The sequence below is a fragment of the Globicephala melas genome, chromosome 4, assembly GCF_963455315.2.
Source record: "Globicephala melas chromosome 4, mGloMel1.2, whole genome shotgun sequence".
NCBI lineage: Eukaryota > Metazoa > Chordata > Mammalia > Artiodactyla > Delphinidae > Globicephala > Globicephala melas.
In genome coordinates, this window is record NC_083317.1 from 82,255,867 (window position 1) to 82,271,792 (window position 15,926).

The 15,926-nt window shown below is 40.0% G+C and overlaps 1 protein-coding gene across 5 annotated transcripts in view; it reads right to left on the bottom strand.

The window, feature by feature from the left end:
• Positions 1-15,926, bottom strand: part of VPS8 (VPS8 subunit of CORVET complex) — a 391,603-nt gene that overhangs the window by 291,723 nt on the left and 83,954 nt on the right. For all 5 annotated transcript variants that reach the window (XM_060298321.2, XM_060298320.1, XM_030861612.2 and 2 more), the window contains 3 exons: positions 7,745-7,995; positions 6,882-6,950; positions 903-1,033 (listed from right to left, as the gene is read on the bottom strand). In XM_060298321.2, coding sequence (XP_060154304.1) covers positions 903-1,033; positions 6,882-6,950; positions 7,745-7,897 — 353 coding nt within the window. In that variant the 5' untranslated portion in view covers positions 7,898-7,995. Of the gene's footprint in view, positions 1-902; positions 1,034-6,881; positions 6,951-7,744; positions 7,996-15,926 lie in introns of those variants that run through there.

The window sequence follows — 15,926 nt, forward strand, 5'->3', positions numbered from 1 at the left end:
GACTTAAAGATGGCCAGTAGGCAAATGAAATGATGCTCAACATTGTTAATTATTAGAGAAATGCAAGTCAAAACCACAATGAGATACCAACCCACACTGGTCAGAATGGCCATCATTAAAAAGTCTACAAATAACAAATACTGGAGAGGGTATGGAGAAAAGGGAACCCTCCTACACTGTTAGTGGGAATGTAAGCTGGTGCAGCCACTATGGAAAACAGTATGGAGGTTCCTCAGGAAACTAAAAACAGAATTACCATATGATCTAGCAATCCCACTCCTGGGCATATATCTGAACAAAAGTATAATTCAAAAAGATACATGCACCCCTATGTTCATAGCAGCACTATTCACAATAGCCAAGACATGGAAACAACCTAGATGTCCATCGACAGATGAATGGATAAAGAAGATGTGGTACATATATACAATGGAATACTACTCAACCATAAAAAAGAATGAAATAATGCCATTTGCAGCAACATGGGTGTAACCAGAGATTATCAATACTAAGTAAGTCAGAAAGAGAAAGACAAATACCATATGATATCACCTTTATGTGGAATCTAAAATATGGCACAAATGAACCTATCTATGAAACAGAAAGAGACGCAGACATAGAGAACAGACCTGTGGTTGCTTGGCAGGGGCGGGGAATGAACTGGGAGTTTGGGGTTAGTAGATGGAAACTATTACATATAGAATGGATAAACAGGTCCTACTGTAGAGCACAGGGAACTATATTCAATATCATGGGATAAACCATAATGGAAAAGAATATGAAAAAGAATGTCTATATATGTATAACTAAGTCACTTTGCTGTACAACAGAAATTAACACAACATTGTAAATCAACTATATTTCAATTTAAAAAAAGAAGAAAAAAATAAAAGGATATTTACCTTTTTAAGTTGGTCCTGTCGCCACTATCTGAGCTTGCCACAGACGAAGTATCATAGGAGTGAGAATCAATAGTATCAATATTTAACAATGTAGGATCTTCAAGAACAAAAGAATCATCTTCATCATCAGTCTAAATTAGAAGAACATGGATAAATAAATTCAAAATTCCAAATACTCCATAAGTCAAATAGGCGTTAATGGGTTTCTCCAAAACACTCATATGCTTATTCTGTTTTTCACCCATTTTTCACGCATTGCTGTTGACCAGAGGGGCATAGTACAGAATTAAATTACAACTCTAGTTATCTCTCCCTACAAAGAGTTCACTCCAAAAATTTCTTTCTTGTAGCTGGAAGAAGTAGGAGCAGTTATGCAGATGATTGTTAGTTGCCAAATATTTCTTAAAATTCAAACGTGTATAGATGCTTTACTAGTTAACTAACAGCCAATGGCTAATTGAAGAAAATAAATACCACCTGACTATAGATAGTTTACCTTAAGAAATATGACAAGCAGACAGAAGAAAGGCATTCTGGGTTGGAAACAGCATGTGCAAACACAGTGATTTCATAATATGAATTTTGCCCATGAAAAAGGAAGTAGTCTAAAATGAATGGAGTATTTGAGTAGGAGTTGGAGGTGATCCTAGAAAGATAAGCTGGGATCCAAATTGCAAAAGTCTTATATTCCATTAAGCTAGGTGATAGGAGGGCCCTATTTGTCCACCACTGTAACTCTAGTGCCTAGTACAATGCCTGACACATAATCAGTACTCATTTACTTAATAAATTAATGTACTAGATATAGTAGGCAGTGGGAAGGCAACTGAGATCTTTAAAAAATGTACACATGATGGGAACCATGCTTTAGAAAGATAAATGGGGCAGTATGAAGATGGATGAGGGTAGAGGGGGAGACAGGCAGGGAGACTAATAAGAACCAGCAAGATGGCTATTGCAATGTCAAGGAAAGACAGGAGAGTTCAGTCTAGGAATGCAGCAGAAGGGGTCAAGAGAAGGAGTAAGGAAAGAGACATTACTGAGGTAAAATCCAAAATTCCTGGTTACCATTTAAACAGTGTGTTCTGAGGGGTTGGGGGGGTTAAGAAAGAAGTCAAAGAAGATTCCAAGGTTTCCAGCTTGAGCAACTAGCAAAAGGTGATACTACTAACTGAGATAAGAAAGCAAAAAGAATAGCAGATAAAGCAGAATGAGTTTAGCTTTGAACAAGCTGATTCTGGGCAACAGACATTAAAGAAAAAAGTTCTGATCTTACCTCCTCTTTCAGCTGGACTACCTTCTGCCTTACCATTTCCATTCATATTCTTAAGAGAGCAGAGCAGTCCATACTCATTACCTCCACTTTCTCCACCCATTACCAGCTACTGACTACTACTCTTGCTGAAGTTACTACTCAAATCCAACAGCCTATTTTCCGTTAGCATGCTCTTGTCCTGTACGCATCACTTAACACTACTGGCCATGCCCCACTTCTTGAAACTTTCTCTTCCCTTGGTTTCCAATACATCTCTTTGCTACTCCTCCAACTTACGTGGCCTCTTCTATCAGTCATGTTCTCTACTTGTCCTCAGCCCAACCTTTAAGTGGTGTTGTTCCCCAGGATTATATTCTTGTCTCTTCCTACTTCACACACTTCCTACATGAACAAGCTAATCCATACTTATAGTTTCAAGTATGATGTCATGCTAATGACTCCATGCTAATGTCATGCTAATGTGTCTTTAGTACCAACATTTCTCTTGCAGTTTAGGCCATATTTCTGACTGGTTTTCAGATATCTCCACACACAAGATTGCTAAGAACAGGATGAGGGTTAGCAAGGAGCTACTGTGTTACTTGAGAGCTGTACAAGAATGGAAGGACTGCCATAAGGAAAGGTAACAGAAACAATTCATAAATAAGAACTGCAGCACCAAGGTCTTAAGCAAGAGAATCAATCAGGATCTTATCTGATTTTCTTAAGCAGTCAGAGACATAATTAAAGAAAACAGATTAGCTAAATTAAGCCAGGGTTGAGGCTTACAGGATAAGTGGGGGGAAAAAAATGAGGAAGAGAATTGAGGGTATCAATAAGGCTGAATTTAAAATTACTAGCTACACAGTAGAGCTATCAATTCTCACAAATTGATGTGTAAAATCTACATAAGCCTATCAAACTTCAGCTGGGGTGTGTGTGTGTGTGTGTAAACTAGTAAAGTGATTCTCAAACTTACGTGGAAATGAAAAAGACCAAGAATAAGCAAGGCAATCTTGAAGAACAACAACAAAGCTGGAAGATTTGAAACTGCTAGATATCAAGACCTATTATAAAGGTTCAGACATCAGAGTGTGCTATTGGGGCAAGTATAGAAAGACCCATGAAATCACACCAACACATATATGATCACCTGATTTAAAACAGAAGTGACACCGCAGAAAAGAATGGTGCTCAGTAAGTGCTGCTGCCTCATACCACACACCATCACACAGAAAAATTTCAGATTAATTGCAGATCTGATGTGAAAGGCAGAACAATGAAGATTTTAAAACAAAATAAGATAGCATCATCATGACTTTGGAATCTGCAAAATTTTCTTCCACTGGACGCACCAAAAAACTAATCATAATGGAAAAATTTAATAAGCTCAACTACTACTAAGAACTTCCGCTCATCAAAAGAAACCATTGAGAGTGAAAAAGTAACCCACAGAATGGAAGAAGATATTTGCAATACATATATCTAATAAAAACTTATATCCATCAAATATAAAGAACTCTTATAAATAAGTTTTTTAAAAATCAATTGAATAGAAAAGTGGGCGAAAGACATGAAAAAGCAATTCACAAAAGAGATATCCAAATGGCCAGAACATACAAAGGTACCCCAATTTCATCAGTCTTCAGGGAAATTCAGATTAAAACTATGATGTGATATCACTACACACCTACAAGTATGAATGGCTAAAGTGAAAAAGAGAGAAAAATTCAGAAGTTGATGAGGATATGGTAACCAGAACTTCCATATATTGCTGTAGGAAGTATATATTATCACAACCACTTTGAGGAACCTGTGGCAGTATCAACCAAAGCTGAACATGCCCATACCTGGTGACCTAGCAATTCTACTCTTAGGTACATACCCAGCAGAAATGTGTGTGTGAGTGCGTGTGTATGTATGTGTACACATGTGTGTATGTATCTAAAGATATGAATAAGGATATTCACAGCAGCACTCTTCATAGAAGCCAGAAACCAGATATTATAAAACTGCCCATAAACAGTTGAATGAATAAACAATGGTATATAACAAAGAATTTTATACAACAATGGGAATGGATGAACAATTGCATGCAGCAAAAATATGAATAAATCTAAAAACACAATATCGAGGGAAGTAAGTCAGATGCACAAAAGCACATACTGTATAATTCCATTTATATGAAGTTCAAAGCAGTCAAGGCAGTCAATGCCAGTAGAAGTCAGGATAGTGATTATCCTGGTTGGGTACTGAAGGAGCACAAGAGGAGCTTCTGGGGTGCTAGTAATGTTTCATTTCTTCATCTGGACTCTGGTTACACAGAGCATTCTGTTTGTGAAAATTCACCAAGCAGTACACTTATGACCTGTGCACTTTTTCTATATGTATGTTGTACCTCAATTAAAAGTTCAAAAGAAATTTCTGGCTGCACAATCCAACAGTAGAACTGAAGTGAAGCCAGGGCTACTCTCAGACACTGGGATACTAAGAAGGATCAAGAGACTTGGTCCTGAAGAGGCCAAAGAGCATGTTTAATGGAGGTAAGAGAACGTGGGGGTAGGGGGAGGATTGTTAGGATTAGAGAACAAAATTTCAAAATTAAAAACCTCAGAAGTAGCATAGTTTCAAAGGATGACAAGGCCTAGTAACATTATTTCATGCCCTAAATTCTGATATTTAGGATGTCTCAGTCATCTCTTTCTGTAAAATATCTTGGATGTACACTTCTTCCTAGCACCTCGTCAGGTTGATATTAACGAACTTCACAGAATATATGCACCCACGTATCCTGAAGTAAGTGCTTATTTATTTACACTTTCTACTTCTGTCTTTTTTTTCTTTCTTAAAATCATTTTCTTTCATACTTCTTCCCCGTTTTTCTCTTCATAACATTCTACAACTTAAATTATTTTTACTTTCACTTATTCCCTTGCCTCGCTCCCTGGTGGTATGAAAGCTGGCCAATTTCCAGTCGTATTTCTCTCTCAAAGTCAGAGACTGTCATGCAGCACTTTATAATCCCAGCATCTAACACTATGACCCAAATACACAAGGCACCCAAATTACTATTGAGGATGATAACAGTATTATCCTCTCAGTAAACCACTAATGACTATACTTGCTGTTACTAGTAGATAAGTAAATATTGCAAAGACAGTTTTCCTTCATTATGAACTACGGTCTCATTCATGAGCATTATTTTCTTTGCCATTATTATATAAATAGAGCTTTGTACACAGTCCTCTAAGATTATTTTTATTCTTCACTTAGTAACTGAAATAATATGTGATTAAGACCATGTTATCAAAACTGACTAAAATTAATCTCTTCATTGCTAAATGAAAGATTTCCTCTATATTAGGAAGCAATAAATAACCATCACTGTAACAGGATATTCTTTCATTGACCAAAGACTTCTTTGTCAAAATTAAAAACGCTTAAGTCTTATTAACACAGATCATACATAACATTTCTGAAGTTAAAATACATTCAAAGAAACAGCGACATCAAGCTGATATTTTTAAAAAAAGAAATAAAAGATACAATTCACTGAGAAGGTAGTTTGCAAGTATAGATAAAGAAGTAATAAAGACCAGGGCCCAACCCACTCAGACGTATGGGGTCAGTGGGCATTTCTATTGAGGAAGCTTTGCATCATTATCTTTTGGAAAACACAACTATGTATCTGAAATAGATTTTAAAAATCTTTCTGAGGGCTTCCCTGGTGGCGCAGTGGTTAAGAGTCCGCCTGCCAATGCAGGGGACACGGGTTCGTGCCATGGTCTGGGAAGATCCCACATGCCACGGAGCGGCTGGGCCCGTGAGCCATGGCTGCTGAGCTTGCACGTCCGGAGCCTGTGCTCCGCAACGAGAGAGGCCACAACAGTGAGAGGCCCAGTGAGAGGCCCACGTACTGCAAAAAAAAAAAAAATCTTTCTCAAATTAGAAGCTAAAGCCTCCAATGGGAGTCTTAAGCAAGTTTTTAAAGATCAAGAAGACTGAGCTGAAGAACTGTCAGCAGATGCAGGGTACAAAAAAACTGGCACACTTCACCAACATGTACTTCCACAGAGTTCCTTTATAAAGCCTTTATGATCTGCTAATTCAGAAAGGAACATCATTTCATAACTCTAAAAACCTTTTTAATAGAGATGGTATTCACAAGATAAACTATGGAGGCTTCGTTTTCTTTATACAGAACAGTGATGCAGTGCATTACAAGGCTGCAGATGCTCTTTTGTATCAGAGGACGAGCTATTTGAATATCACTGGTAGAGATGACATTATCAAAACATAACACAAATCTCAAAAGTGTCATGAATTTAGTATTTCAACTCACTTACTAAAACATTTCTTTAATCTACCAAGTATGAGGCATTGTACTGGGCACAGAGATGAACAAGACATAGCTTCTGCCCTTGAGAAGCTCACAACCTAGATCAGCATGTCCAACAGAACTTTTTGCAATAATGGAAATATTCTGTATCTATGCTGTTCACTACAGTAGCCACTAGCCACATGTGACAACTGAGCACTTGAAGTGTGCCCTGTATAACTGAGTACATGAAGTTTTAATTTTTATTTAACTGTAATCAATTTAAATTGTCACATGTGACTATTGGCTCCCATATTCGACAATGCAGGTCTAGAGACATACACTATAACCCAGAAGTATTCAAATCAATGCCATAAAATGATAGCGATCATTAGTATATACTTACTTCATTTAGTATGCTTTCCAGTGTTGGAGGAGTATCAACTTGAGGAATATCAAACTCCTTATCATCAATCTAAACAGAGAAAAGAAATTAATGCTCACATAATAATGCTTTCCCTCTTATGACTGTGAGGGCGTTTTAATTGATTAGAACCATTATCAATTAAGAGACAAACATACCACCAAACTCTTCACACAGACAGCCAACTCAATAATCTATGATAGAAAGGGTCAGGTCAAAAGACTACAGACTATCCGCATATTCAGTGATTATCAAGGACAAATATGCACTGATGCCACCATCCTGACAGCCCTTTGCAGAAAGCTTCTGTTGAAGGGCTTTGGCATCTGCTTTCTTAAACAAAACAGCATTTCTTACGACAAGCCCTAATTTTCTAAGTTTAGACATAAGCCATAAGCAATACACAAAGGACTGACACTGCGTTTCTTAGTATTTCATAAATTATGGTGGTGGATGATTAGGTCAAACAACTTGTCATTAAATAGTCTCATGGCCACAAAAACCTATTAATATCAAACCAATGAGGAAAAAAATCACTGCACAAGAATTCTAAACCTACCACTAGCGCTATGATATTGAGACATCATTCAACATAGCTGCACTTCAGTTTCTTCCCCCACAAAATGCAGTATCAGGGTTGTGAAGCTCAAATGAGAAGATGTATTAAAGTGTTTCATAAACTGTAATGAGCTATACAAATGAAGAGTAATATTATCGCATAAAATTGTATACAGATGCCTATTAATCTATGCAAAAAATGATATATTTAGAGTCTTCGGATCATAAAGTACACTCTAACCAACATTTTGGTTAAACCTCAAACCTGACAAAAGCTGAATTTTTACCAGATCATTTTTGAACTCCAGTTCCTTGTCCAGATCTATGTAGGAGAATTTTGAAAGTGAAGCCTCCAGATTGAGAGACTTATTCAGTTCTTCATCAGTAGTCTTGGCACAGAGGCTCTGTTCCACATTTTCATGGTCTGGTTCATTGTCCATGTTTACTTTTAATAACTGTATTCGGTCAATCCAAGCAAGTTTTTGTTTGTTTTGTTCTGTTTTTTGGGCTTAGATCATGATGAACTGAATGATGATCTCTTTTCAAAAAAGAAAAAATATTTATCATTTAGATTTCCTCAACTGGACATTCCAAAGACTTACTGGGTCAGACTTCTGTGGAAACTGATTCTTCACTCAATCATCTGACTACAGGCAAACAGAAATCAATCCTAGGGTATGGGTTATGATATGCAGGGAGGGTTTCTATGGCAGCACAAAGGAGGAACATCTGACTCAGGAGTCTAGGAAGTGGTCCACCACCCGAAATCCTAAGTCTGGTGATAGTGACAGACTTGGGGCAAGCTCAGCCACTAGACCTGGTACCAACTAGATTTATGTACCTAAGAACAAGAGGGTAACTGGTGCCAAAAGCTGCAATTAACCCCTTCTTCACACTCCCAAACCTGAGCATATCTCCAGTTCTCCTTGAAGATAAGCATATAGTCCAGTTTTGTCACTGTCATCCATACAGGGCCATAGACCTCTAGGGGAACTTAGTGCAGACACAGAGGGCGCAGAATGGATAGCTAGCCACTTAACAGGACACTAGCAAATCTAAAGGTTCAGATCTATTAGGGGAGACAACAATGATGCCAGGATAAAATAATTCCACAGGGCTTCCCTGGTGGCGCAGTGGTTGAGAGTCCTCCTGCCAATGCAGGGGACACGGGTTCGTGCCCCGGTCCGGGAAGATCCCACATGCCGCAGAGCGGCTGGGCCCGTGAGCCATGGCCGCTGAGCCTGCATGTCCGGAGCCTGTGCTCCACAACGGAAGAGGCCACGACAGTGAGAGGCCCACGTACCGCAAAAAAAAAAAGTCCACAGCTGACTAGAGAGTTCTAGAAAGAAGGCTAGTTAAAGACAGACATTTTCAGGGAAAACTGAAATACTAAAGAAATGTATGCAATTTTTTGGTATTTTTCACAGCTCTAAATGATATAATACCATATCAAAAAGAAACAGATAATCTGGTTTACTTTTAAAGCTGTCTAGAAAACAGCTGTCTGCAAAATTTCTAGAAAACTAAAAATATTTTGGGGGAAAAAAATTATAAGTTTAACAATTACATTTGCCCTTAAATGTTTTTAGTTTGTGTTATAATTAGGCTACAAGTAACCAAACTTTAAAAAGTCCATCACTTAGCTCTTCCTGTTTAGAATAAAGAAGCAAACATATGAAAATAGAAACAATGCCATAGTAATGATGATAATAAAAACAAAGGTCATTTTGTTTTCTAGACTAGGTGTTTTCCACAGTACCCAACAACTAGCAGTAATTCTCAGTAGGAAGCTTTTTCAAACTACATACTGCCCACAGAGGGCATAATCACCACCACCACCAAACTTCCCCACCAAACGAACTTCTCTTACTCTTATTCCTTACTGAAGTGAAGGCAGAAAAAAAGGCTGACAACCTCCGAGCCACTGAAAGAATTAATTTTTTTAAAGGGAGTTGAGAATTAGTTGTTGTCATTGTTCTTTTTAAAATAACATGCCCAGGGACTTCCCTGGTGGCGCAGAGGTTAAGAATCCGCCTGCCAATGCAGGGGACACGGGTTCGAGCCCTGGTCCAGGAAGATCCCACATGCTACAGAGCAACTAAGCCCATGCACCACAACTACTGAGCCTGTGCTCTAGAGCCCACGAGCCACAACTACTGAGCCCGTGTGCCACAACTGCTGAAGCCCATGAGCTCTAGGGCCTGTGCTTCACAACAAGAGAAGCCACCACAATGAGAAGCACGTGCACCGCAATGAAGAGTAGCCCCCGCTCGCCACAACTAGAGAAAGCCCACGTGCAACGAAGGCCCAACACAGCCTAAAATAAATAAATTTATTTAAAAAAAAAATGCACTCATGATACAATCTGAGTGTGGGAAGAGTGCCTGCTCACATTTGTATGCTGGTGAGTTTAAGGAACATTTAAAAAAAATAATAATAAGTTAAAAAATAAAATAACATGCCCAAAACTCACTAACAATTTTATCTGGTTATGGTCATTTTTTTAGTACACTTAAAATGAATTTCACTTCCTTCAATATTTCTTTTTATCATATTTTAAAAAATGAATATCTACTATGCATAAGAAAGACATGCAGACTCATGAAGACTGATTTTTCAAGAGCTGAAACCAACTTTTCTAGCTAGTACATTTTGTACATTACCAAACAGACTAATTCCTTTCACATGTTGCAGAAGATAGACTCTAACGCTCTGTCCTACAAACACATGCTATCAACTACATTCCTAGAAGACATAACTGAGGGCACTCTGTAACTGGCAACATTTGAAAGCATCTTTCCAATCTCGGGTACTAAATGTACTTCTCCTTTTGCAATGAGCCAAAGGCAGGAGCAATATTAGCGTTTACAAGCCCTTCTTCAAAGAAGACTGAATTGGCTCATGACAAATTACTTCTTAATAAAGTTCACTCTTATTAGTACCACTTAGCAAAAATGATTTCAATTAGTCAAGGAATGTTTGCAAGCATGCACAAATTCACATTCAGTGTTTCCTGAGTACAGTTAAGTTTTATTCTTACACATTTTTTTAAATAGTGGAAAAGACCACATAACAAGAACAAAAACTTTAAATGATTCAATAACCTAAAATGTTTCATTCTTCACATTTGTGTCCCCAAAATAACTCAGAAAGGAAAACAATTTTTTCCTGGTTCTTTTTAAATCTTCTATCTGGAGTTAATGAAAGGTTCTCAGAACAGCTCAGCATCTGTGAATACCAATACCGCACTGAAGAAGTTTCAAGAAATCAAGCATTCTCTGAAAAAATAACATCATCCTGCCACGCTACCCTACTTCATTTCCAACCTTCACTTCACCGAGCTCCTGTTAGTGTGATGTGGCGGCAAACTGGAAAGAACATAAACCAAAGAGTCCATTAAAACCATATTTGAATCGGGGTTTACCAATTCCTATCTATGACCTTGGTCAATTTGTCTACCCTTTCTGAGCCCCTCTATTTCTACATCTGTAAGATGAAATATTGTGGCCATTTGTGCTGTTTGCCCAGAGCATCACCTCTTGTTCTGGGAAAGCCTCCTTCAAACCATGTGGTTCTTGTAGAGGCTGCCAATCAAAAAGCCCCTGGTAACAGAGATTGCACAATATAGCCAGGGTCCTTCACCAGGATTCACTAAAATGGAACTGGTAAGGAAGAGCCATTTCCACTGTTCTTTAAACAATGCATAATAAGGCTGAGCAATATTCCCCACCCTCCACCCCATCCTGTTCTGCAGAAAAGGAGGTCATTTATTCAACACGTATCAACTAAACATCTACTATGCATCTGTCACTGGAGATCTGCCTCTATCAACAGAATTTATACTCTAGGTACAAATTCTCTAGCAAGAATGAAAGCAATCTATAAACAGAAGCGGAGACAAGGAGGAACGAGTGTCCTGATATCATTCAGCCTCCAGGTTCCAGTGTTTTGTGATGTTAGCTCTGGCCACAGCTTTCTGGCATTTTGGCTACATAAGCCAACACACTCTCCCAATTTTTCTTTTTCTCGGCGGGGGGGGAGGGGGGGGGAGGGGAGGTGGGGGTCACTTACAATTGAGAGTCCTGACTCTTAGGAATGCAACTACCTATTTGGCAGAGTTACTGTGAAGAATAAATGATATAATGACTGTAAAGCACTTAGAATAATGCCTGGACACAGTTTAGATTTTCAAGAAATTTAAAAGTTCCTCAAGATTTCCAAATTCTTCTAAAGTTAAAGACCCTGAAACAAGAATGTGTTAGAATGTGACCTATATTAGGCCAGGTAAATGAGGAACTCTTCCACCAGTTTTTTTAACCTTGGCAGACATTCCCAACTGTTCTCAAGTTCCAGGATCCTATTTATTCACTGACAATCTCTTCCTCCCAAAAGTGTTATATGAGACAGTTTTCAAATTACGCTGAAATCAAATCAAGTTTGTCTTTTTTTAAATATACTATATCCCCCAAAAGATATCACAAAATCATGATATGAAAGCAATTTTACACATCAACTTTGTTTCTGGTCCTCCCAATCCAAGTATTTCTCTTCTTCCATTTCTTTGTTTTGTTTTATCTTCTCGTGGTTTGTTTTGTGAAGAAAAATATAATACAGAATTAACTTCTATTTGTTTTCTATTATCTTTCTCTGGTAAATGGACTCTTTTTTAACAGCTCCCCAACGCCTACAGGATAAAATTCCAAATTCTAAGCCATTCCAGGCAGAATAACAGCTCCTTTATGACTAAACTTATTATTTGTATTCAGAGTCCTTCAAGAATAACTTCGAGGACTTCCCTGGTGGCTCAGTGGTTGAGAATCCACCTGCCAATGCAAGGGACACACACAACTACTGAGCCTGCGCTCTAGAACCCGCGTGCCACAACTACTGAAGCCTGTGCACCTAGAGCCCGTGCTCCGCAAGAGAAGCCACCATGATGAGAAGCCCACGCACCGCAACCAAGAGCAGCCCCCACTCGCGGCAACTAGAGAAAGCCCGCACGCAGCAACGAAGACACAGCGCAGCCCAAAAAAAAGAATAGCTACCACTTTCCCTCCATGTCTGCTCACACTAATTCACCTTCCCTTTCCTTTTCCTTCCATTTATCTAAATTCCTTCTTTCCATCCTTCCTTCTGGGAACCTTCCTTCCCTAAACATCCTCTGAATCCAGAATGCATGTCTTCTTTAGAACAGCAGCTTGGCACTTTCCTTATATTGATTCATTAGTTAACTTACCATGTGACTACTTCTTTTCTCCCCAGCTGCACAACAGAAATGGGGCCAGGTTTTTTTGTATACTCCACATCACTGGGCTCACTGACTTGCATAGCTAGGCAGACATTCAATAAATATCTGCTGATCAACACAAGAATTGGAATATAAGAATAACACCTGTGTTGCAAATTAAATATACCAGTTTTTTGTTTTTTGGGTTTTTTTGTTTTTGCGGTACGTGGGCCTCTCACTGTTGTGGCCTCTCCCGTTGCGGAGCACAGGCTCCAGACGCGCAGGCTCAGCGGCCATGGCTCAGGGACCAGCCGCTCCACGGCATGTGGGATCTTCCCAGACTGAGGCACGAACCCGTGTCCCCTGCATCAGCAGGCGGACTCTCAACCACTGTGCCACCAGGGAAGCCCTAAATATACCAGTTTTATTACCTGTAATTGTTAAGCTTCAGATGATATTATTTGACTTATAGCATGCAGGAATCTATGCCATAATAAACCAAGTTATAATTGAGTTCTACCTTTATGTAATGAGGCCTGTCAACTACAGACGATCATCTTCATCCTTCAGATAGCAGCTAAAACTCTGCTTCCTCAAAAAAGCTTTTTTTTGTCCTGCTCAACTAAACTAGGTTCCTGGTTAATAAGCACCTATAACATTGTTCTCCTTTTATCACACTTACCACATTGCAATCATTTTTCCATGTCTGAACCTCCATTCCCTTCCCTCAACTGGAATGTAGGTTCCAGGAAAACGAAGACCATATCTCCCTTTTTTCATCACTGTATTCCCAGTGCCTAATTACATAGTAGCTATTCACCCCACCAATCCATCCACCTAACCACCTACCCCCCACCCTCCCTCCCTAGGTAAGCAGCCAAGCAACACTGCATCACTGGCTTCCAGAGCCTTAAACAGCAGTTCTGGTCATTCAAAATAAGATATGGCTAGTCATTCTGCCCACAAAAGCCTCCCACCTTGCAAGTTCCCCTCTTTGCATCTGAGTTTTTTTTTAATCCCTAACACTGATTTTTTTAAATGATCATTTCGCTCATGTATGACATGACACAAACTCCAGAATTTCAAATATTTTGTTTTTTTACATTAATTCAGCCTATAGGCCAAGATGAAAACAGTGAAAATGTATCATATGTTCATTCAATTTATAGGAATTCAACCATTATCTACGGCAAATGGAAAGAGAAGAAAAGAAATGATTCACACAGAGCCAGGGACTCTGCATACCACTCCACTCAATAACTACAAGCTTCAGAGTATGCATGGGGGGAGGGGGTGGGTATCCACTGGCTTTTTGGTCAGTCTCACTTCTCTCATGCCTCATACACAGCAATCCGTTTCACCTGTTCCAACATCGAGCAAAAACTGGCCGTGCTGAACTTCCTGAGAGATCAGTCTCTAACATGACTCCTTCCCCGGGTACTCAATCTTCAAGGTACTTTTTGAGGGTGCTCAAGTTTCACCCTTACTCATCGACTTCAGAAACAGACCCATCTTTCCTTTGGAAGACCGCTCCTCCTCCACTTCAACCATGTACTTTTGGTGGTGCTGCCAATCAAATACCCTCTCTGCTTGGCCAGAAGAATAAGCACATGACATTCTTGTATCCAATCTGGCCAACCAGTGTCCTTCCCTGAAACTTATAAATATTGGAGGTAGGAGATTTCTCTCTAGGGTGCTTAAGCTTGGATGACATAACACAAAGGCTGTTATACAGAATGAAGATAATTCACACATTAATTCAAAATTCACTTAAGAATAGAACAGTTTGTTCTTACAAATATATACAGATGACACCCGAAGCTGTAGGTTAAGAGAAGATGTTATCTAAACTCTGTGAAAACTATAATCAAAAGTTAAACATACTTAAGTTCAAAAGGCCTTACTTTTCATTCACATACATAACTGACATTTGGTGTCACAATGGTTGATATGTCTATGAAAGGGTGGGAAAGAGTTGAAAAATCACCAAGAGGTCCCAATATTCTGGAAGACAGAAAACATCCATATGCTGACGCTGGTCCAGGTACAAAGGAAATGCATAAAGGATAATCAACATACTATTCCCTTGACCTCTGGAAAAAATTTCCTCACATATGTCTCTTTGACATACGAAGCCAATAGTTCAACCAGAATTTTTTCTCCCATTTATCGTTATTCTGCATTCTATGGAACACACCAGCTACTGACAGAGATTTCAATAGCTACTCTTCTTAAATTTAACCATGAGCAAACCCATATCTTACACAAACATATGTAGGGCCTCCATCCCCATTTATATTAGAGATACTTGAAACACACACACCTGATAATTTATCTCCTAATCGCAGACATCTGGAGTAAAGTTGGCACCACAAGTTACCGACCACGTTTGGCTTGTTTGCCGTGGGTCGGGGAGTATGGTAGAGGACACAGCCTTCCTGACCATTCTAGTATCAATCTAACATTAGCAGGGTATGAAGGAGGCACGCCTGTTTGGAGAAGGCTCCCCAGCAGTTCCTGACCACCCGTAGCCATGAAACCTTTCTCACTGATACTACTTCATCCCACCTTTCCTCCTTTGAAACACACCCAAACATTTTAGGCAGCTCTGTTTCCATCTGCCCCACCACTCCTTCCCCAAGTACCACACTTGGAGAACTAACCAGGACACAGGAATGGCCTCGAACATCAGAGACCCACGTGTCCCCTGCTGCCCTCACTCTGGGGCACACGTTGCAAGCAGAGAGAAACTGGACCGAGCCTCACAGGGTGCGCACCAATCCTTAGATGGACACCCCATCTAAGCTTCTGCCTCACACTCGGGAAGCACACTTATCCCAGGCCTCGAGGGATGGAGCAGCCTACACCTGCGCCCCAGACCCCAAAGGCGGGCTACACACCTGTTCCGCTGCGCGAGGGAAGTGATTACCGGCCTCCAAGGCTCACAATCTGGAGAAGCGGGTGCACCTGCACCTCAGCTTCACATTCTTTGGAACCAACAAGTGGAAACTGCCTAACCCAAGTTCCAGGCCAAACACAGGACACTCTCCTCCGCCCCAGAGTCAACCCCGCCCGGACGGTGGGCCCTGGTCCTGTTAGCCCATCAGGGGCCGCTCGGTCAGCCACTCCAAGGCCGCCCCGCTGTCGCGCGGGGGAAAGGGCCGAGGCTCAAGGTCCCGGCACGCGTTCTCCTCCCGCCCCGGGTACAGCCCCCCACCACTGCCCCCACCCCGTTGGCCCGC